This window comes from Botryllus schlosseri, chromosome 2, assembly GCF_051294905.1.
Source record: "Botryllus schlosseri isolate E-star chromosome 2, Bs_hap1, whole genome shotgun sequence".
Taxonomy (NCBI): Eukaryota; Metazoa; Chordata; class Ascidiacea; order Stolidobranchia; family Styelidae; genus Botryllus; species Botryllus schlosseri.
Genome location: NC_137237.1, coordinates 40,072,809 through 40,096,884, shown reverse-complemented (window position 1 = coordinate 40,096,884; position 24,076 = coordinate 40,072,809). Strand labels below are relative to the sequence as shown.

Below are 24,076 nucleotides of genomic sequence, written 5' to 3'. Positions count from 1 at the left end.
TTTCGATAAAGACCGGACCTATCAAATTATGCGGAGGCTTCGGTCGTGAGCTATAGGACTACCAATTATGCTGCTTTTGGCGAGATTTACTGAGTCAGGTTTTATCGCCTAGATGCGCTAAGCGCGAAAATTTTCTGGAATTCATGATTGAATCGGTCAATATGATCGGAAATTGCATATATATTGCCATCAATTTTTATCCTCCCACTGCTAACGTAATCAGTTTTACAGGTAGAGCCGAGGGAAGTGTGTTTGAAAAGGTAGGGCTCCTCAATAATGATTAAATATCGTCGGGCGTATATACCCGTAACAGCACTTCGTCAGCCTCCCCTCCCAAAAAAATAGTAAACTTGGGTCTTGGGCTTCCATAGGGTGATAAACCTATCCCTATCACCTTGTTCGCCTAGCTGTACTACTAAGTAAGCCAGCGCGAGGCGCGGAAATTTTCGATAATTGCCTCCTCTTTACATCGCCTAGGCCAAGGTGGGTGTCCGATTCCATAGACAACTCCTAGTCCCTTCGACATCTTCCTTTCTTTTCATTGTATCGCATTTTTTGTGGTGTATTGAACTGATAAAATTGCTGATAAACAAATGATGATGAATGATGATTTATGATAAAATTGGTCAATATGATCGGGAATTGCATATATATTGCTATCAATTTCTTGTCCTCGCTGCTCACGTAATCAGATTTACCTGTAGAGCTGATTGAGGTGTCTTAGAAACTGTAGGGCCCATTAGTATGATTCTGTAACATGTTATTTCGTGACCTCCTGTCTGCTATATCAGAAAAATATAGAATCGCCCGAACGCAGGCTTCTAAACTAAGAGACACACACGATTTCAAATTGGTATTTCTTCACTGGAATATAATTTTTCCCTGCGGGATGGTATTTGTCTCGTGAGGTTAAGATTGCCAAGACAGAATTTTGTATATACAACGACGTTTTCGGTCAGCATAAGCGCAGTCCTGTTCGGCCAAGGTTTTCTCGCTTGGTGCGTCGTGGCGCGGTAAAGACTATAACGCTGATATGCCCAATGCCCATTTCTATAAATCTTGCGCATTTTTTCTTGGGGATGAGTACCCAAGAATCAAGATATTTGGCAGCATGAAATCACGCCTACAGCAAAAAAAAATTGAAAAAGGTACATTGGACGTTTGGCGTGCGGCAGTTACAGTCCTGTCTTTACCTATATCTGTAGCTATACTGCTCGTTCGATAACAGTCTACTCACGACTTTCCTACAATCTTAATTAAAGACTCCAGACTCCAAGCCAAGCTAGTGTATTTTATAAATATAAATTTATTTTTTGACACAACTCGATTTCTTAATATTTTTTGGGGGGCCGCAAGAAGGCTAGCTGGGGGCCGCATGCGGCCCTCAGGGGCGCGCTTGAGAATCACTGATTTAAATACAACACCGCAGCCCCTAAGCTAAGATAACAGCAGAAAGAGGGACAACGAGGTATCATGACCTAAGCGAGGATCGTTATCAAGAAATCGCGCGCGCAGATCATATTACACCACGGCGGGAGCTTTCTCAATTTTGCGATCAGATATGAACACTGAACGCTGAACAGCGAAGATGCACAAATGAATTAGCCTGTTGCCTTTTGTAGCCTGTTGCCTGTTATTGCACATGATCTGGATTAAATTTGTTTTAAATCAATGTGATGTCTACTGTCGTCTAAGATGGTGTAGTATTTTGATGTGTGGAGCCGAGAGCGTAGCCAGGAAAAATATTTGGGAGGGGCGAAAAAAATCGATGACGTAAATGAACACCCCCCTTAAAGATAAGTATAAAAGATAGGCAACAACGATGGTCTTGGGCCCTTATTGGATGATTAACACAACAGCTGGGGCGATCGTTATACATATATTCCACTCACAGACATAAAGTGATGTGATAAATGATTGTGGAAGTATTAGGCGTCAACACTTTCGCGCCATGCGCGAAAATTTTACATGGTTAATGAATGAAATTGGTTCCTTATTTTTACTTGCATATTGCAAATAGGTTTTAATTATCATATTTACCGGTAGGGCTCACCGGTAGATCGCTCACACGCAGGGTCGTACCCACGTAGGCAGAAAAAAACATTTGTCTTAAAAGGAGGGTTTAACGAGTTTACGGGAGCTCCCCCATGGGAACACCTCGGAGAACCGTACATCCTTCCATTGCCCATATTCATCACTACCCTTTTATACATACGATTCTTAGACACACACACACACAAACACACCCTATGGAAGCTCCCGGTTGCCAACTACAGCTTGTATAAGGCGGTCCTTTCACGGACGAGCCCAAATCGCTGACACTAAGTGGTGAACAATCAGTGTGAATTTTGGGCCTAGTCGCGCCGCCGAGCGTAAATAATATATTTTTGAATAAATGAAAGAATTGATCAATATTATTGGTGCACGCGTGTATATGAGCAAGTGCTGTCCATTTTTAATAATTAATTCGTTGAAGCACGGTTATTTAGTAACCTCATGAGGTATAGATTGACGCTACTTCAAAGATTGGAATCGCTGATACATACCAAACCAATTAAAAAAACTCCTTTGATCAGACTCGTGCGATTTCAAATTAGCCCTTTTTAACGGGAGGTGGCGATATCTTCTTGTGTCAAACGCATTTATGTCGAAGGTGTCTGATTGCAGGGACAGAGTCATTAGGCGCCAGCCATTTTAAGCACCCGAAAATCCATATCGAAGGCTTCGGAATACATGCGTAGGTGTGATGACCATCAATAATTTTGGGAGCGCACTTTGCGGAGTCGCGTGTAGCCTACTGTATATGTCTTCGTGTATGTCCCGGAACGGAAATTGCCGGCACTAACAGTCCCCGACCCGATACTGAGCTGACATCCCTAGACTAGGGCTACCATATCTCCGCAACCTGAATTCCGGACACTCTTTAGCGCCCACTAGTGGATTTCAAAATGAGTTATGATGTCACACTAGCTTTTCTCGTATATACCAGAGGTGGTCTCGATCCGGTTCAAGAGTATGTTGCTGTGTGTCGCGTAACCGGGACCGAAAGCACATGTTTTCAGCCCCTTCCCGCCCAAATAAACAATTATTTTGAGCCCAGACTATAGGGTTATCGATGCAAACTATGGGGGGGGGTGTTGCTTCCAATATGAATCTGGTTTCTATATGCATTTGGTCGTTAAATTATTTGAATGAATTCTGGCAATAATATTGGTTGTTCCATATATTAATATATAGATACTACTCTCCGCACATATGATCAGAGTTACCGGTAGAGGTGGTGGAGGATGATGAGGTCGAAAATACAGGGAACGCAATTGCACATCGTTAAGTCATGTTCATGTCCTACCGATAAGATTTTTTATCAGCCTTATGCCGGTGCGCACCACGGAGCTTTATAAGAACCCCACATCCAGTGGTTTCCAACCTTTTATGGTCGCGACTCCTTGTCCAATTTGAAAATGTTCCGTGGCCCAGATCAAAATTTGACCAGCTGATTACCACAAGAAGTCAGCACCTTGCCTAGACGTATACTCACGGGCTATGTTGGAAGCCGCATGATTACGTTCAACATAATCGCAAACTCAAGAATAAATAAGGCAAACGCCCCCCTCCCCGTTTGGAACCATTATCTTTGAATAAAGCATTTAATTTTATCGATATCTATGAATATCCCGTTCTCCAGTGGCGGCTCGTGACAATATCGGGTGGTGGGGCAAGGGCCGCAAGCGACTTGTTATCAATATGACGTCACAGTAGCGTTTTTCAACGTTCATGATGGCCACATGAATTTCCCGTAAACAATGATTTTTAACGTAGGTGCCGCGAGAGGTTTGCCGGTGGCGTGACTTGAAGTGCGGTAACAAATGTTTTATTCATTGTTTTTTATTCAAATGATTATTTTACAAAATGTACGCGAACTAAGAATCGTTCCCATGCCACGAATCAATCATCAGGTTATCCTTAGTAGCATGCGTTATGATTTCGTGGTAGAGATTACGCAAGCGCCGAGTAAGACTATACCAAAAATACACAGACCAACTACCTACAAAGAGCATTCGCATGACACCTTGTGGTGTTTTAATCGTTCCATGCTCAGCAATTCTGTAAAGTGCTGCAGCGCCTCCGACCCGATTTGTATATGGATTCTCGTCCCGAAAGCGAGTCAAATCGATTTGCCCTCGTCCGAAAGTGTTTGGTACACGATCCTGATGCGTTACGACCAGGGGATAGGCAATCAAAGCGGTGGCACCCATAAACGTAAAACATTATAAAAAGCCAGCTGTTATCCATGGAAGATTAATTACGAGTCTGCCTGCCATCATTCAAGCAGGAATCAAAGCATTGTGTTAAATTGAAATGCGAGCACATATCGCATTAAACAATTTCATGAATAAATTATTTCATCTTGATGAATTTTTCACTTTTTTTCCATAGCCATAACAAAATATATCGGTAAATTAACTGTCAGTGTGCCTCGAGTAATAAGGATGAAAACCACTCACTTTTGCTTAGCCATAGACATGGTTGAGTTACCTGGGCTCACTTGATTGAAATTATTCGGAAAGAACATGATGTGTACACTGTACAGTAGGGCTGTTCAAAAATAACTTTTTCTTCCCGACTCAAGCCGTTCACCTCTTAAATCGTCAGGTTGCAGTAGAAAACCTTGCTCACCGAATTTCACTCGATTCCAATCAGTAAAAGCATTCGCAGATCCAATTAAAATTTTTAATTTATTATGGAAAATTAAAAAAAAAAAATTCCAAATTTTTCTGCCAACCCCATGAAATTGTTGAGCCGTCTTCAAAGACGTTGCAAAACAAATTTGAGTCAATTCCGACCAGTAGAAGCGGAGTTATGTGAGTTTTTCGTTGATAAATTGCGGATTATCCACCAATCAAGGATAATCCGAGGATTATCATCGAAAAACTCACATAACTCCGCTTCTACTGGTCGGAATTGACTCAAATTTGTTTTGCAACGTCTTTGAAGATAGCTCAACAATTTCATGGGGTTGGCAGAAAAATTTGGAAAATTTTTTATTTTTATTTTCCATAATAAATTAAAAATTTTAATTGGATCTGCGGATGCCTTTACTGATTGGAATCGAGTGAAATTTGGTGAGCAAGGTTTTCTACTTCAACCTGACGATTTAAGAGGTGAACGGCTTGAATCGGGAAGAAAAAGTTATTTTTGAACAGCCCTACTGTACAGTCGTCCGCCCACCAGCATTAATTTATGTCTTGTATAAGTATTGTGCGCGACGTGATTTCTTATTAGCAAAATGTTCAATAACGAGTTTATTGAAATCTGGAATTCCCAGAACCACGTCGTTGTGAATCGAGAGAACAGCCAACGCATTAAGCCTATCTTGGCCCATCCTGTTTCTGAGAAAGGTCTTGAGACGTTTCAATGTGCTGAAACTGCGCTCGGATTCCGCGGATGAAATCGGGGTGGTCAAAATGATATTCAGAAAGCTAGTTACTGTAGCAAAGTTGATCGAAAGCGAATTTTCAACAAGGAATTTTGAAAGTTCACTAGTGGTTTTAATTTCCGAAAAGGATGTGTTAGAATACAAACAAGTCAACTCGCTCTCCAACCGAGCAATGTCGATCATCGGGTAATAACGAGGCACGCTGCGCAGTAGTCCAGAAGGATAATGAATTTTGTAGGCAGGGAAATTTCTCGGATTTAACAGGGCGAAAGTAACCAACTGGTCACTATTCAGACGATGTTGGATTTGGGACATCAGTATATCGCAACATTCGTAAGCCGCAACAAGCAGGTTTTGCACACTTATCCCACGACGTAAAAGCGCTGTGTCACCAGCGAAGTGTACATTCGCCCGGATATGCGAAATTGCCTCACAAAAATGTGCAATACACAATTGCGCAGTAGTACCATCGGCCATACGCGACTGAAAAGTGCTGTACAGTGTATCGACGTGCATGAAGATGTCACAAAAAAGCTTCAAAAAGAACAAAAATTCTTCGTCTTCCAGGAGTCGTTTAAGCCCCGCCGCTTCACGTATGGAAGTATCATCCCAGACAGGAGAGCTCTCAATCACTGAGAAGCATTCCAGAAGCTCCACCCTACTCTCTGACACTCGTTGCACAACTCTGGATTGGAAGTTCCACCGTGTTGATACGCATCTAGGTAACCGGTGCTTGCATATGTCGCGCAATAGATCAGATCGCTTTGGCGAAATAGAGAAAAAGGAGGAGAACCCTGAAAGATTTGCAAAGAATATCTTGACAGAAGATATTCCTAAGCACATTTTTCCACTACAAGATTGAGCTGATGCGCGTAGCAATGCAAAAAATGCGCATGCGAGTAAACTTCTTTCATTAAAACTTGTACGCTATGTCGCGATCCGCTCATGACTGCTGCGCCGTCGTAGGTTTGCGCAATAAGTTTCGACTCAACTGAATAGGGCTGTAATGTTTTTTTTTAATACGTAAGAAATTCCGACAGCAGTGCGATCGTCAACAGCCACAAAGCTGTGGAATCGTTCGACTGGCATACCAAATTTCGTGAACCGAAAAATCACGACTAGTTGTGACAAACACGTAATGTCAGTTGTTTCGTCAGACTGAATAGATAGAAATTCAGCGTCAACAATCTCGGTAAACAAATGCTGTAGATAGATGTGATATATCGAATCAAGCACATCATTTTGAATAGTCTTTGAGGTACCCTTAGCTACTGTCGCGGTGTCGAGATGTTCGCGCAAAATGCTATCAATGGAAGCCGTGTATTTAATTAGATCCAAAAATACCCCCCTATTGAGAGAGCATTCCTTCTCATCGTGGCCTCGAAGGGGCAATTCATGAACTCCAATAAATTTAATGGCATCAATCACCCGAGAGAGAACATGCAAGCTCATTGTGCTTGCAGACTGATACGCGATAACTTTCATTGAGCTGCGACATTACATTTACTCTGCCAAACAATTTATATTTAACTGCACTAGCCATGTGCACTTGGGATTTTTGGTGCGTTTTCAGACGCTCTGACAAATGCTTCAGATCGCGATAACCAATTTTGTTCCAACAAGAGCCACTGCTTCCGGTACCGGCACTGTCGAATAAAAGACAGTAAAAGCAAAACAAGGCGTTTTTATCCTCGCCATAAGTAAGCCATTCATTTTTATCGAAATGCGCTGAAGAAAAGGCACGAGTGCGCTTTCCTCCGGCGTACGATTGGATCAATGGGCAATTTCTAGGCTGATACGGACCTAGTCGCTTTACCTCTAATTTTTGCTCTAAAGGCAGCTGGCTAAACGGCGTACGGAGCAAAGATTCAACACGATTCATGTTCGCACTTGACCTGACTACTTATCTGCAGAAATGGAAATGACTATAAATCGAGAGATTGCGTATGCCTAACTGGAAAGGTCAACGAGTTCGGACACATACGCAATTGTTATCTCATAGATTGGACAAGGAAATGTCATATTGAATCCAAAACATCATTCTGAAGAACTACGGATAGCAGCCTCGGAAATTCGGTCCCGGTACAGCTTGGGAGATTCTGGCCTTGAGGCTGGAGACTGTCACACGACACATACGGCTTACGGTCTATAGTGTCTATATGTCTGCTGCAAAATCGCCTTCGGAAATATATTACCGAATAAATACGTGGATGAAAGCCGAAAACTTGGTACACTGTTACATGAAATCATCGAGAAGTATAGCCTCATGACCGTTTTCGGTATGGTACACTGTCAAAATTAATACGAACAGATCAACGCCGAATTTTGCGTAATATTTACTGAGGAATCGGCTGATCAAGCGATCAGCTGTTAGCCGCCATCGAAAACGAAACAGCTATCGCGCTTGACAGGGGTTGTAATTGTGAGCAAATGGCCCGAAGGCCACCATTCCACGGTGAAATTGACATTGGAGAATATAAAATAAAACTAAATATTTGAATGCAAACCGAGGATGTTAGTAAACTGTTTCATGATATCATCATCTCATCACCTATCTCAGTATGGAACACAGATACACCGGCTTTTGCGTGAAATCCGCAATGCGTTAGGTAGGCTAAGTGTCAGATCAGCGCACATCTCTACCATACTCGAACTTAATAACGAAATTGCTGCCCTAATCATTGAGTGTCAACCTTGAGACTTGGCACAGCGTTCGATACTAAAATCAAGACATACCATGTAAAAGTTCATGACGGATCTAGCTAAGGAGCATCGTTAAAATCAATGGAGACCAATACCGGCTTTGCGTGAAATATGTTTGCGATACATGACCGATCAGCACACACTCGACTTTGGAAACGGAATTACTACCCTAAACTTTGAGTAGAAACCCTGAAACTTAGGACAGTGTTAAATACCACCATCACGACATGACATACCAAGTTTCAAGAATTATCATGGTGTGAAACACCATCAAAATCGACCTGTACCAGCAACGGTCGACTCAACGCATATCACGGTATCCGAGTTCAGATATAGATACGATTGTTACATCACACCTTAGGGGCGAGCAAGCATATTTGCCCCGGTTGCTCGGCCATTTTACGAATAGGAGAGAGTAAAGCAACGTTTCTTAATTGTGCGCAGCTTTGAGAGAATAGATAGTGAAAGCTTGTTATGAGCGCTACCGGGGCAAGCCCCGGCTAGGCATTCACAAAGCGAAAACACAGAAGAGAATTCGATTTTCGCGGAGACTTCGCTATGTATGGGCATTTGCAAGCGAAAGCACAAGAAGAACGCGGGTTTCGCTGTGATCTCGATATATATTGAGCGCTGTGCGTCTATAAATGGTTAAATTGTTATTGAACATAATTTTAGGTGGGGCAATGCCCCAGTTGCCATATAGGACGAGCCGCCACTGCCGTTCTCCTATAATTGCGATTACAATTAGGCTTATTCCAGTAAATGAAGGTTGTTTTTATTTATATTTCATCGCAGTTTTTGCGGGGGTGGTAGTCTCCATATTAAAATGAATAAATGTGATGGTAAATCGCGCGCATCGCGAAGAAAAATACCATACATCAACATAAATATTCCCAAAAAATATTGTTTTTATTTTTTGATTTACAAAGAAATTATGAGCCCACGTCAATCTTCAAAATTCCGGACATTTGGCATATTTTAGAATTTCCTACCGGACGCTAGTTTGAACAGTGAAATTTCGGACGTATGGCAACCCTACCCTAGACTCAATAAACTCAACGTCCTCGGGCTACTCTATAGATCAGGGGTCACCAACACGTGGCCCCAATTTTCAGTATCATAAAGCAGGACATGTCTAAAAAGGTTTGAGAACCACTGGCTTAGGGCTTCTTCACAAGATCAAGCTTTATGTGGAAATGGTCTTTCATCTAGTAACGTACCTATCTCGCTAGCCCCATAAATTAAGCGTTTCAGGGTATCGTGCACAGCTCAGAGTTCAAAATCAAATGAAATTGATGACGGTGATATTCTGTTCTATTTTTATTCCTTTAGTAAAATGTTACTTCTTTTGTGATCACTATGCCCATCGCCTATGTCATAGGTAGCACATTGTTGTACTGACACAGAGTTTTAAAACGTGGTTATGCCTACTTTATATCGATATTGAATTCATGCGGCCCGCGACCGCTACGAAATTCTAAAAGTGGCCCGCGACCCGTTTTGAGTTGGCGACCCCTGCTATAGATAGTGTATCTATACTGGTCCTGTTGTATTCTCATAATTGAGAATGCAGCTAAATTCAACTATGGGTATTTGCGGTAGAATTTATTTTTCGGGATACCGATAATAAAATCAATACATCTGTATATGGACAGTGGACACTAAATTGCGCGAACAAAATTTTAAGGTTACATTCATCTGCCCCAAAATACTGTAATCCCTACTGATTTTACGAAAATGTTCAAAAAATTTGGGAGGGGCGATTGCCCCTTTCGCCCCTCTCTGGCTACGCCAGTGAGTGGAGCTAGTAAAGACCAATTAACGCTCGAGCTTATGCGATTGTATCTCGTAAATAACAGCGGCCCGGCGCAGGCTCAGGCTGCAACCAAAAAGCATTCCCAAATGCGTTTGCCGTCCAAGCCAAGACTTAACTTCTCATCGTTACATCGAACATTGATAGCACTATGACGCGCCTCGAGTCACGGAGTAGCCTAATTTTCCTAGCCTCCGATGTTTCTACTACTGCCTACTGACCAATGGCCATTGGCCAATAATGGCCATTGGCCAATAATGGCCATGTAGCCAAGCGCGTAAAAACAGGACAATTAGCAGATGCGTCAGAGGCCCGAGACGCGCAAAGACTGAAATTTACACTGCGCCGAACTAAATGATCGCAAATTGGATCAATACATAATAGATTCCACATCGGACATTTGATTAGTACAACCTATTTTGGTACTTTAGGGATCTGCTATCTCTAACAATACAAGCCTAGGTCGGCTGCAATGTAATGTGATACGAGATTCCCGAGACTGACGCATGGAACGCGTGGGGTTCGTCGGAACACCGGGCTATAAAAACCACTAACTTAAATGTCTACGTGATTTCAAATATGGCGTACCATTGCTCAACAGATAAATATAGCGCAAATGGACTTTCGAGAAGCCATGAAGTCACAATTCATGAAATCAAATAAAATTAATTGCATCAATGATCCGAGATCAAATATGACGATTCTCGTCCATCAGCTCGTTTTGCCGATCTCAACAACTGCCGTGGACAGTGCTGTACTGATTCTACTCTTCAGTTTTTCTTTTGACTCAAGTCATGTTCTTAAAATTGGAAAAGAACTTGACTTCAGTTACTTTGTGTATTGACTCGACTTGCTGGCCTACTCTAGTCGATGTGTAGGCTACGACTTATTGACCAACAGCGGTGGTCAAAGTAGTCAAGAAAGCTACTCAAGTAGAAGTAGCGACGGAAAAAATGTACTCAAGTACGAGTAGAAGTACTTTTTCCATAAGGAATCTAAAACTACTTGAAGTAGAATTGACTGACTTTAAATCTACTCAAGTAGATGTGAAAACGGTCGTAATTCATTCGCATTGATTGTCAAAAGCTGCAAATTGATTCATACTTCTACTTGACAAACTGAAAATAGCGAGAAGTAAGTTGATCACAAAATATTATGAAATAGAAGTAGCAATAATTTGATCTACTTGAGTTAGTACTGGAAGTAGAGGAAAACTACCTGAGTACTTCATGAAAGTATAAGTACTTCGTTACTGACTACCTCTGTTAACCAAGTGGTATGACTCGGGATATTTTATGTGAATTGGTTCAAGTCTCGAGTATCACGACGGATACTTGAAAAATAGACCCAGAAACTGGCCTTTCAATGAATTTTAGGAGTGAGAAAATGGGTAGCCTATATTATGAAACCTAAGGGGAATCGAGTGTCGCGGCTAGTTACGTCGCTATGATCGTCGCGACACCAATGGAAGTGAGTTCGAACCCTGATTTGTCTAACTTATATGTGTCGGGGGCTTATCTGGGCACCATCGCTAACCTCACTGCAATAGCAGTGTATGAAAAGCCCAGAGTGAAGGTGAGACGAGTCAAAAAATTGGAGGTACAGACTAAGATGCGAACGCATGAAAAAACAAAGAGAGACGCTGGTGAATGGCCTCGGGCGTGAAAGTCGTCCAAAAGAATACAAAAAGCAAAAGACAATGGACATTTTCTGTGACCGTCGTGGCGCACAAATCCTTGATACACGACAAGCGTCACTGTATGCGTGTGAATAAAACTAAACATAAATCCGAGGCCGTCTTTCGATATCACTAGATACTTCTGAAAATATAGGTACCCATTTATAAAATTCATAGAAAATCTTTTTTTTTCAATTTTCTGGCCATATCTTGGCCACTTATTTCTGTCCCGCTGTTTCAACGTTAACCATGGCCAATATGCTCGAAAGGAAATAAAAACTTCACATAAAGTCGATTTTCTTGAACGGTGTGAAATGGACATAGCTACTTTGATTCTCCAGCGACGACATCCTCTGTGACGACACGCGTGATCGTGGGTTGCAACGCCTGCTTGGTGCTTAGTGTCAGTTCAGAAAATTAGCCTTTGATGCATAAAATCACACGAAATCTAGATATTTCGAATACGATCAGCTTGTTACGGTTTCAGATCTCTCTGGCCGCGGATCCGGAAAATCGCAGGCAGAAACCGGGTTGAACACAGAGAAATAAAATATATAATTCGCACACGACATCTTTGCGGACAACAAGTGAAGATATATAAACATTGCACAACACAAATCAAGCAGAAGTCTTCCCCATTTTGGCCCTGGAGCTGGCGATCACCCCGATAATGACCCCAAACAAGCCAATGGCGCTCCCGAAGATCTCAACGATGAGAACTTTCACAAACAAGGACTCATTGGCCGCATCTGCTAGCGCCGCTCCACTGCCAACTATACCAACACAGACGCCACATGCCAAGTTAGTGAAGCCCGTGATCAGTCCGGCCGCGAATATCGAGAAACCTGCAAAACAGACAAGGATTGATGATGGTGCGCGTGAGGGTGCCTACGCATACGCACTCCCCAGTTTTATAACTGGCGATTTCTCGTCCACAACTAGGCTTTGGCGTTTTTTTCCAAATCAGATTAAAAATACTGAGTCCGCAATTACTGATTTCAATTCCGAATTAGCAGGGGCTGCGACAAAACTCAAGTTCACTTGATATCAAATCGCACGAGAATGGCAAATGTCAGTACACCGATCTTGGCCTGATTCGCACGACACAGTTCTCCTGTAGCATTTTCAGGAAAACCAAGAATTTGGACCAGAATCAAGATAAGATCATATAGAAACCGGCATTTCGCTCGCATTAGTAGTCTGAGTCTGGAACATTATGAAACAATAATAAACAAAATCATATCCAGATTTTGATTTTACAATCTAATCCCGACATAATTGCAATACGAATATCCACATCTAGACAATTTAAATACTAATTTGTACTTTTCGAACTCAGAATCAGGGGGCTGATTAATTTTATTGGTTTCTCAAGTTCATTCTAATCTCATTTGTTATATGCTCTCATTTCAAATAAAATATCATTTATGGCTGCCCAGAAAATGCTACAGGAGAACTGTATCTAAGGAGATTCTTGGAGGTACAGAACTTCAACATGCAATTGAATAGTCTATTCATATTGAAATGAACCCGAATATTTTCGGCTGACACTCGTCAGGGGTAATCGTCAGCAACTAGTGGAAAATTGGAAAGAACATTGTATATCAACAATCGTGTCATGAAATGAGATCTGAAATAAGATGGTAGGGGAGAGTGTGTAGGTATGGGCCACTGCCATATCAGGCGTCTGTGACATCATATATGCTCGTCAAGCTCTGTGATTGTAAGAAAAGGCTCCAGACTCACCGATGTTACTCACAGCCATGAAGCCAGCAGAGTTTTTGACTCAGCTAGAGATATATAATTTTTGCAGCCTATAGTAAATTTTTTTGAAAATAGGGAATTTGGGTTTGAGTCTATGCATGTGCATGTTTGGATAAGACTTAGTTAGGGTGTGAAAGCTATAGAAATATGCTATCTACTGAGAATAGTTATAACGCGCTGTCTATCACTCGGATCTTGAAATTATGGGAAGAATCACCAAGATGGAGTGTTTGAGGTGCGGACCTTTCATCAGGTTGGGGTATGGGCCGGCCCATACCACAATAGGCTGGGTTATGGGACAGCGTAGCATATACCTGAGGTCAATATTTGATTGATCCTATTATATATATTTACCACTATAATACAGAAAGCGTTGGTCTTATCCTTCCCACATACAATCGCTTAAAAGTAGATCATGAAACCCGCTAAAAAGGCCAGTTTTCAGAATCAGATTTGAGCTTGGCAAATGATACGAAAAGTTAAAGCATGGGAGGTATCAAAAAGAGAAGCATGCTGTCAGTACAAAATTGATAGAGGTACATTAAACAGGTATCTGGAAAAAAAACGGGATGAATCTCGCACGAAAAACATTTCAAAATCGTTTGCCAATACTGTCTTTAATGAAGAGGCGAAAAGTTTGTTAGCACAGTATGTCATCATATGCTCAAAGATGTATTATGGTTTGTCCCTCCCACTTAAACAAGAGATTGCTGTGAGTGTGACATTTGGATTTGATGGGGTAGTTAAGGCGAAGGAAGCATAATTTGATAGTGATTTTCATGTTTCATATTTTCAGTTACCTGGTTTCGTTATGACTTATGATCAATACAGGAATTGAAATATATGAATTGTTCACTTCCAGACCAGCATTATATCAGTATATCCAAATTGTTGGTTACTGTGACAAGAGTTGAGGTTTTTAGGATAATGAATAGCATTTATTGATTTAATACAGGCAGCGGCCCATACCTCATCACCCTATTTTTTATTTACAATAATGATGTATTATTACAAAATTTCATGTCACCTCCAAATACATGGGTATTTTAACTCAATTCTATCAGTAATAGTTAGCCATATAACTAATGATTGTCTGTACCAAAATGTTGGAATATTGGACCAAGTTTGGCCAAGTTATAGCTTGGCAAGATTTGGTGGCCCATACCTACACACTCTCCCCTACATGAATTTGGGCAGATGTATTTTGATTAAGGTCGACTCCAAGGAACACTGATGAAACGGTGAGCGGCCCCTCCCAATGTTGACATACGATGTTCTTTCCCATTGTCTATTAGTTGCTGACGATGACCCCTGACGAGTGTCAGGCGAAAATATTCATGTTCATTTTGATAGAATATACTATTCAATTGTATATTGGTGAACTGTATCGTGTGAAACGAGTCAAGCTTCCTGCACAGACATTGGCCATTCTCATGTTTGAGAATGATTTGATATGAACCGGTCTCAATTAAATTTTAAAGTTTTTGTGGATTTAATAATGCTAATTATATTCAAATTTGAAAAAAAATGTAGCTATGATTCTAGTCTAATTTGAATAGAAGTGCAAAGATTTAATCCTAATTCTACAATATTTTGGCAAAACTCTTCAAGTAATAATGTATAATTATTAGGGCAAGTTTTTGTTGCACTAAAATCGCGAGAAAGTTGCATTTATAATTTTTGTTGTATTATTAGGATATAAGATACTCAAAAGGTTCCGTTCTATAACCGATGCATTACAGAAAAACTCGCTCTTGGAGACTTTACCAAAATCAATAGCCTGAAAAAGGTGACCCAATGAAAATCTAATTTCCGGCGGGCTCGCCAGGGCGTTCATAAAATGGGAAACTATTTTAAATTTAACAAAGCGATCTATTCACATATTGTACGGGCACGGTCGTGCTTGGCAGGTGTAGTTGAACTTGTTGCTTACAAGCCATTGTGTCATAGATAACAGTGAGATGCAGCCAACCCATCATATAGATCTTTGTTATGCAAATCAAAGAGAATAGAATCATACTAGAAATAGTTCATACTGTAGGCATAGGCGCCGACTTAGGAGGTTACCACCTCGTGACCATATTTACGAGGTGGCGACCACCTCGTACAAAATGCTCAGACGCTGAAGTGATTTGTGACCAGTAATCAGGCGAATCGATGCGACCTCGTTAGAGACGTCTCCGATTTCGATACGCGAGTGTGCCAGGCGCGTAGCCACAGGGTTTCGGGGGTCGAACTTCCCTATTTGAAACGCGAAACCCCGTCATTTTGAAATGATCATTCTAATTTCTAACTCTAGTATTCAGTTGCCATTCAATAATTTTGTTATCAGTGTTACGCGCGGCTGATTTGCGAGAAACGCGTTGTCAATTAGTGAGAAGAGTCAGTGGTAATCTCCCGCTGAGATGGTCGCGAAATTAGGTCATTCATTCCTGTGCGGGTGGCAATCGTCGCGAGCCCGATTTATCGCGTCTGCAATAGGCTCAGTTAACACTATATCGCCGCTTGCCTGCGCAATGGCATCTGCATTTGCATTGGAGGCTTCAGCCTGGTGTGCACGATATCATCGCTGGCGTACACAATAGCATCTGCAATAGGCGTGTTGTTGAAGATATCATTGCTGGCCTAACTATCGCGTCTCAGGCCTAGCACGCTTTGGCTCCTATCTCTCGCTGGTTTGGAGACAATGCGGTCGAGTTTACGCTAATTAGTAATTGTTTTATGTCATATTGATTAAAAAGCAACATCGCGAAACTGAATAACATCGAATCGCTGCAAACAGACGTAATTGATTCCCGCTCATACTTGAACGTATAACGATCAGATGTGTGTCATGCAGGGCTTTGGAGCCGGAGCCGGAGCACAGGAGCCGTGAATTTTTGCCGGAGCCGGAGCTCTACCTAAAATTCAGCCGGAGCCGGAGCTGGAGCTAGGTATTTGAGGGGTAGCTCCGGCTCCGACGTAATACATAAGATGCTATTCTATATGCAACAACCATATCTGCAACAGCAGGCCTTCGCGAAATTAAGAATTTTTTACCTTTGGCGCTACCTTTTCTGACCAACCATGTTCCTGGGGATTTAACAGCATAGCAGTCATATATTCAATGTTCAATTTTCATACATGAGTTCCGAACCTCGGTATGCTAGTTATCCCTGTAGATATAGTGAATATTCGGCATACCCGCAATTTCGTCATCAGCACAACCTTGTTGGCCAATTGTACGGTTAGAAAATAATGATAACTATGTATTACGCGAAATGGGAGAGAGGATAAAAACATGATTTCGTTGCACAAGTCGATATGACGAGCACGAGCCAAGAAATTCCATCTCATCGTCGATATGAATCGGATGAGCAAATACTCGTTCTTTCGTGGTAGTTGTTTAAATCGGACGCGAAATTGGACAGTGTTATTGAATATGCAATTAAGCATGCGAATTGGAATTCAATACTGCGCATGATCGTCATTCACTCCAGTAAGGATTTTCGAGCATGAATAGGGGATGGCAGAAGAGTAGCCCAAAACGCCGTTACACTCAATGAACAATTTTCGCGGTGTGAGCTACTCAATGCGATGTCAGGACCCCATGGTATTTTATGATGGAGACAAATTAACTGATATGATACGCGATTTCCAATTTGTAATCATCTGTTTCGTAAATTCATTCTTGATGTCTGCTTGATACTCTAGTATTCCCGGATTATCGCGGACTGTGACTTGTAAATGCGGAATGTGCATACTGCATAGTTTAATTCGTTATGGGCATGGCGCAATGTGCATGGTACAGTGTTTAATTCGATTATTCGATTCGTTTCAACGGGAAAATTACCTATTCGGATAAACTTGGTCGACACCGGATGGACAGGTAACGAGTGCACCAATATCGAACGTCGAACCATTGGCCATTTGGTACAAATCGAATCTCTATTGATAAGGTCGTGATGTCCGCCCATATTGCTCAGTTACAGTTGACTAATAATCGCTTATTTTAAGATTTAATTGAGCTTAATGTTAACGAGTACAGTGCCAGTGTTAAAACGCCGCGTTGTACACAGCAATGGCATGGAGTAAAGTGCGTTCTAAAATACGTAAAGTGCAACTATGATGTTATCGACAATTGACAAGTAGGCTATTCATAATGAAGTCACAAGCCGACACGGCGGCACGTATGTCTTCGTTGCTGCATCCAATGTTTCTGACGGCTGACAGACTCTAGATTGTTATAGATAACTAACCTACGGGTAAATTAGTAATCTATATAGACCAGGGGTGGCCAACCTTTTCGGCTAAAGGGCCACATGAAATTGACGAACGAGTGCGGTGCCCACTAGCCGCGCCAGGCGCGTAACATTTTCAAAGTTAATATTATTATTACTTGGGTATATTGCGGGTCGACTGTATACCGCCCGCTGGGCTCAGTTTGCAAGGACAGGACTATTCGGCATCTGGACATATTGATATCGAAGATTTCCGATGATATAAGACAATCATTTTGTGCCTACATTTCAGCGTCGACGATCTTTCTACGAGCGCAAACGCGAAAAGACTTTCTCTCATAATTGCGAATATAGTTAGACTCAATCGGCTAAATCGGTCGCTTTTTTCATTTTCAGCAGGGGGTAGGCTACAAAGCAAGAAAATGTGTGACAATTAAACACGCGAAGCGTGGAGAAAAATTATACTACTCTTTTAGTTTATTGTAATGTACGACAATTTACTAAAAAATGTGACTGGACCCTGGATCTGCCAATGCGTCAGAACTGATATTCTAGTCATCAACATCCCAAGTGTCGCGGTTTTTTGGTTGGCCTTGTAAGTTCACAATCTGAGCAAATCAATTTCGATAATATAACAGAATTTCGATAATATATAATGGGAAATTAGCTCGCGGGCTACTCAAAACCTTCTCGCGGGCCACATATGGCCCGCAGGCGGCGGGTTGCCCACCCCTGATATAGACAGACACCTTCCATAGTTTTCAGAGCCGGAGCCGGAGCAGTGGTAATAATGCGGCTCCGGAGCTGGAGCCGGAGCTAGTGTATGATAGAAGAAAGGTCCGGAGCTGGAGCAATTCAAATTTACGGCTGCTCCAAAGCCCTGGACTGTCATGGCTCGAGTTCTGAAAGACGTCAAAGATTTGAAATCGGTGTCATCAGGTTAAGACATTTTGATTTGCGAAAACTGTCGCCGAGACTACGTAATACGCGCACGTATTTAATTGTTCACCAGAAACCAGGGACTCGCTAATTGACAGCACTCCCGGACTCTTTGACAAGCTTATCATACGCCTAAAATCATAAATACGAAGAGAATATATGATCGCCATTTACGCATGTACTTGACCCGAATTGAATTGATGCTATATTGGTAAATTTGAAAAAAATCCAAATCCCCCTAATTTGCCGAGAAGCACCATCCTAGATCTCCTCTACCGACCAGGCGCTCAAATAGACGTTCTGCTTTTCTGAAATCTAAATTATGTGCGCCCATATTCGTTTGCAAAACCATTCATGGGCGAGCTAGCTTCGTGATAGTCTTGGTAATCGGAGCGCGGAATTGGAGGGTGTGTTGATGTGTGCCTGCAAATTGGAATTCATTTCTGCGCAGATTCGTTTCTCTAACAAGGCTTTGCCAGTGACATTAATCGGGAACTGCAGCAATACAGCTTAAACGCCGATATAATGAAAAACAATTGTCGCGACGAAAGCTACTCAATACGGTGTCAGACTCAAAACCCAGTCGTGACGATACTAATTAAAATACACGCTTTCTCATTTGCCATCATCCATATTTCTTGTTATCTACTTGATACATTCGTACTCCGAAATTGTCGCACAAAGTCATTTTGCAGTGTTCCTTTCATTAATAACGTGTAGTAGGCCATGCCATGCCATTGTCAAATATTGATGCATCACAAGATTCTGGGTGGCACAAATTCTGATTTTATTCGATTCGTTTGAACAGGGAACCATCTACATTCCGATAAACTTGATTGTTTGATGTACTCGTATCAAGAACAACATTATCGAATATTAAACTATTAGGCATTAGATAGACAGTGGATTTCTATTGATAAGATCGCGGCATGCGCCCGGAAGTGGAATTAATTCTAGCCCAGGGGTGGCCAACCTGCGGCCATAGAAGTAAATTTGTGCGGCCGTCAACACGTAATTCAATTAGTATGTGTTGGCGGCCGTCGACATGCAGATTGAATTTACGAATTGACCGATGTACTCCCGAAATGCTTCGCGAACATCAATCGGGAAATGCACCAATGCCGCCCAAATCGCTGTTTTAATCAGCAAACAATTGCCGCGATGCGAGTTGGTCAACGCGAAGCAAGAAACCGCAAGAGACAATTACTGATTGGCTGCGCGATTTCGCGTTTGTAATCATCATTATTGTCTGCTTGAAGTATTCGAGAGTTGTCGTGTGTTACTTTAAGACCAGTGTATTTCGTTAGTTACTCACACGGCGCAATGTGCGTGAATAACATTGATGGAACTGCAGATTCCCAGTGCAGTAAATGTTCGATGCATTCCGTCGGACGGACTGGTAGCGCCGGCCGCAGTTACACTTTCGAATGATATGTTTTAAGATTCCATTTAATAAATCGACTGCATGGTTTGATATTAATTAGTGCAGGGCCGATATTAAAACGACACGCGAATGGTTTAACTCTGCACTAGGGCTGTTCAAAAATAACCTTTTTTCCTGAATCTTGCTGGTTACTTGATTAAATCGTTAGGTTGCCTTAAAAAAACGACGCACACCAAATTTGAATTCATTCCAACCAATATTCGCGGATTTCGTAGAGTTTGAAAATTTTGAATTTGCCTAGAAATGAAAAAAAAAAATTTTTTCAAATTTTTCTGCCAACCCCATGAAATTGTTGCGCTGTCTTCAAAAACGATGCAAAACAAATTTTACTCAATTCGAAGCCGTAGAAGTGGAGTTATTTCAGTTTTTCTTTGATAATTCTGGGATTATCCTTGATTGGTGGATCATCCCAGAATTATCATAAAAAAACTTGAATAACTCCGCTTCTACAGCTTGGAATTGAGTCAAATTTGTTTTCCATCGTTTTTGAAGACAGCGCAACAATTTCATAGGGTTGGAAGGAAAATTTGAAAAAAAAATTTTTTTGCATTTTCAGGCAAATTCAAAATTTTTAAACTCTACGAAATCCGCGAATATTGGTTGGAATGAATTCAAATTTGGTGTGCGTCGTTTTTTAAGGCAACCTAACGATTTAATCAAGTAACCTGCAAGATTCAGGATAAAAGGTTATTTTTGAACAGCCCTACTCTGCACGTATGCTACACCAGCGGCATTTAGTGAAATGCGTTTTCGTGCGACGATGACGTCATCGATATGGAACAATTATGACGTCACAAGACTTCGCCACCTCGTAAAAAAATAAAAGCTGGCGCCTATGACTGTAGGCCCTAGCATGTTTTCAAATCATTCCTTAACATTTTTACGCAATATTTGATTAAAGTTGCAGTAAAAATTGGCATGAAAAATAGAGAAGAGTTGCAAAAAGTTGCACTATAAAATCGCTCTGCACATTTCAAGACATAATAGTATGTAGATTATGAGTATCTAGGCAGCTGTCGGAAGCTGTAAAAAAAAGTTGCAAAAACCGTCTGATTTGGAAGAAACGCATAGATTTCATTCTAATCCGAATGTAATTTGTAAAAGATGACAATTTTCCAGATGTCCAACTCTGTCAGATTCTCCTTACCGGCATAATAATTGGCGGCCCTTTCTTTGGCGTTGAGCGAGTCCCAGTCCACGTTTTCCAGATTGCTGGACATGACAATGGCGACGATGATCCCGTAAATGGCGACCGCCTCGCAGAAGATGATGCTCACCTGACAATGGTTGGAAATGACGGCCTTCTACTAGGACTGGGCAATGAATGCAATGAAATTGGTATGGTTGAAAAATATCAAATTTTCTTTAATGTGACGCAGAACTAGCATTAAATCCTTTGTAGTTGCAAAAAAGGTACATGTTTCAACTTCATGTCATACTGTTACGATGTCATAATGAGTGTTACTCAACACTCGACACGGTTTTGTCCAGCCCTAGTGACCAGCTCTACATTTCCAAAGGATTGGGTACAATAGAATTGTCAACTCTCCTTACCAGGTTTTTCGAGTAAATCCTCGGCGTCATGATGCCGGCGCCCATTATCGTAGAACCCGTCGTGAAAATACCCCTGAAAGTTAGTTTTGAGAAATTGTCATTCAATCAGACTTCTGAAAACTACTAATCTACTTCGTTGACATTCAATCTGTATTTTGAGTACCGGTGGTTCTAATTCTAGTTTTGAAGAGCGAGTGCTTCTGTTTATAGTTGAGAGTTTTGAGAATCGAGTAGTTCCAGATGCGGTTTTGGATTTTGAAAAGTCAGTAATTCTAGTTCTAGTCGCCAGTTTTGAAATGTGACTAGCTGTAGTTCTAGTTGCACACTTTGAAAATCCAATATTTTGGACTCAAGCCGACAGATAGCAGAAGCTTACCAAGCCGCTCCAACGACAGACAAGGAGACAGACAGACCGACGCCAACGGACCCGTAAGCGTACGGACTCACAGACAATATCAACCAACCGACATCGAGACGAAATTTCTGCTCCGTGAATAGAAAGTAGAGGCCTGAAATGGTAAGGTTCAATGAAATCATTGCTATGTTGTCATAACGAGAACCCGGCAAACATATTTTTGAGCCGACATTCAAAAGATATGGAATCTCGCTTTAAGGCACATTTATTTGAACATCTTTGCAGTCATTGCTATGATTGGACTTGACATAAACTAAAAAGATTTCATAAGGACTCCTGTAAGCAGTGGCAGACAGTAACAAAGTACTTGCACTTTATCAGAGTGCTCAAGTAGATTTTGCCCACTTGCGCAACTTTCTTAACCGGCGGGCACGTGCGGGTTTTTCCGAAAACTTTTGCTTCACTTTTCAAAACTGTAAAACACGACCTCAATGGGATGCGAAACCAACAAGCAACATATCGTTGGATTCAGAATGTCAACGACTAACCAACTACGCTTTAAAGCTAGACAAAAGCATGTCAACTGAGTGTGTATATAATCAAGAAGACGAGAAAACCTTGTTGTAAAAATGTACATTTTTGTACACGTCCACAACGGATAACTAGTGTAAATAAATACATGCTATTCACTGCGACAGAGATATCATCTTTCAAACAAGCCATTAGTGACCGCTTTTGCTCCACTATTTCAATCCATACTATCAATACATGGTAGAGCCACCAGGCAGGTTATAACGAATAGGATTTGACTATATACTTTGACGCAGATGAAGCAGCCACTCTCCAGAGCTCTAAATATCACACTTTCAACTGTCCAAAGTTACCCTGTTCTGATAAAATATGAGGGGGTAGCTTTGAACATCACATTCTATTCTATTGATCTGAGGGGGAGCATACTGATATTCCTGTTGTAAATTAAGACTACAAAGAGGTGTCTGCTGCCAAGTTTTGAATCGATGGCTCATATGCTATCAAGAATTTTGTAACCATCAATTTTGATGAAATTGACCAGTACGCCATTAATTTATCAATGTTGCGTCAAGTTTATCTGGTAGTGAAATGAATCCGCCTTTTGTCAAGACCACTTGTAAAAAAGAATTGGACATCCAGCGGCATTTCCATCAATAACCTTTGAATGTTTTACTGATTAGTGCTCAAAGTTACCCTCAAGTCCAAAGTCACCCCTGTTTGGTTTCGTTTCAAAACTTTCTACTGCAGGAATCTCGCTTCTACTGGTTGGAATTGAGCCAAAGTTGATGTGCAGCGTTTTTAACTAACCTAACAATTTTTTCAAGTAGCCATCGAAATCTGAAGGGAATTATTTTTTTTGAACAGCCCTAGTGTCCAATTTATTGGACAGAAATCTTGAACACCAAGTCTTGCAAATACTCACCAAAAGCGCTGATCGCGATCAGAGCGGTTGAGATTAAAGTGCTATAGATTGCAACCTTGACCATGATTAACTGCAAGAAAATGCTGCAAAATAGAAAATTTGATAGGTGGTTCAGATACCTGGGAATGGCGGCACTGGAATGGGACAATAGTAGAGTTGAACATGGCTGTTTGCAATCATCCAATCAATATCACATATCGACTATAACCAAGACTAGAAACGACTTTTCATTACGAGTGTGTCACTCTGTCACATGATACTGCATTCAGGAAACATGAAAATCAATACGATTGATGAAATGGCCTCTCACTCCAATGCAGATTTACGTGCCACTTAGCAAATCTTTGTTTGAATGCGAAAATTTTGAAGGCTATTAATGAATACTAAAATCTCAAAGAACGGCAGCTCAGTTCAAGCAAACTCAACAAAGTCACTTGAAGCACAACAGTCACCCAAAAATGAACTGCTCTCAAATAGGGGGCTGGGCAGAATCAGGTAGGGTTTACTGCAGGGGCGGCCAACCCGTGGCCCGCGAGGTTTTTGAGTGGCCCGTGAGGTAATTTTCGAAAATATAAAAAAATATATAAAAAATGGATTGCCCAGATTGTGAACTTGCAAGGTCAACCAAAAATTTGATTAGTATGACCGCAAAACTTGGGATGTCACGACTAAAATATCAGTTCCGACGCATAGGCAGATCAATGGGCCGGTCACAT

General features: G+C 41.3%; 1 protein-coding gene and 1 long non-coding RNA gene across 2 annotated transcripts in view; one reads left to right on the top strand and one right to left on the bottom strand.

Annotated features, from left to right (window-relative positions):
• The first annotated feature begins 4,743 nt into the window (after positions 1 to 4,743).
• Positions 4,744 to 24,076, top strand: part of LOC145459277 (uncharacterized) — a 416,587-nt gene continuing 397,254 nt past the window's right edge. Inside the window, exon 1 of the long non-coding RNA XR_013921333.1 lies at positions 4,744 to 7,588. This is a non-coding gene — a long non-coding RNA (uncharacterized LOC145459277). The remainder of the gene's footprint in view (positions 7,589 to 24,076) is intronic.
• Positions 12,163 to 24,076, bottom strand: part of LOC145459127 (uncharacterized) — a 59,218-nt gene continuing 47,304 nt past the window's right edge. Inside the window, exons 2-6 of the mRNA XM_080337759.1 lie at positions 23,361 to 23,445; positions 21,929 to 22,061; positions 21,553 to 21,625; positions 21,146 to 21,275; positions 12,163 to 12,476 (exon numbers count right to left, since the gene is read on the bottom strand). Of these exons, the coding sequence (XP_080193885.1) occupies positions 12,250 to 12,476; positions 21,146 to 21,275; positions 21,553 to 21,625; positions 21,929 to 22,061; positions 23,361 to 23,424 (627 nt within the window). The 5' untranslated portion in view covers positions 23,425 to 23,445 and the 3' untranslated portion in view covers positions 12,163 to 12,249. The remainder of the gene's footprint in view (positions 12,477 to 21,145; positions 21,276 to 21,552; positions 21,626 to 21,928; positions 22,062 to 23,360; positions 23,446 to 24,076) is intronic.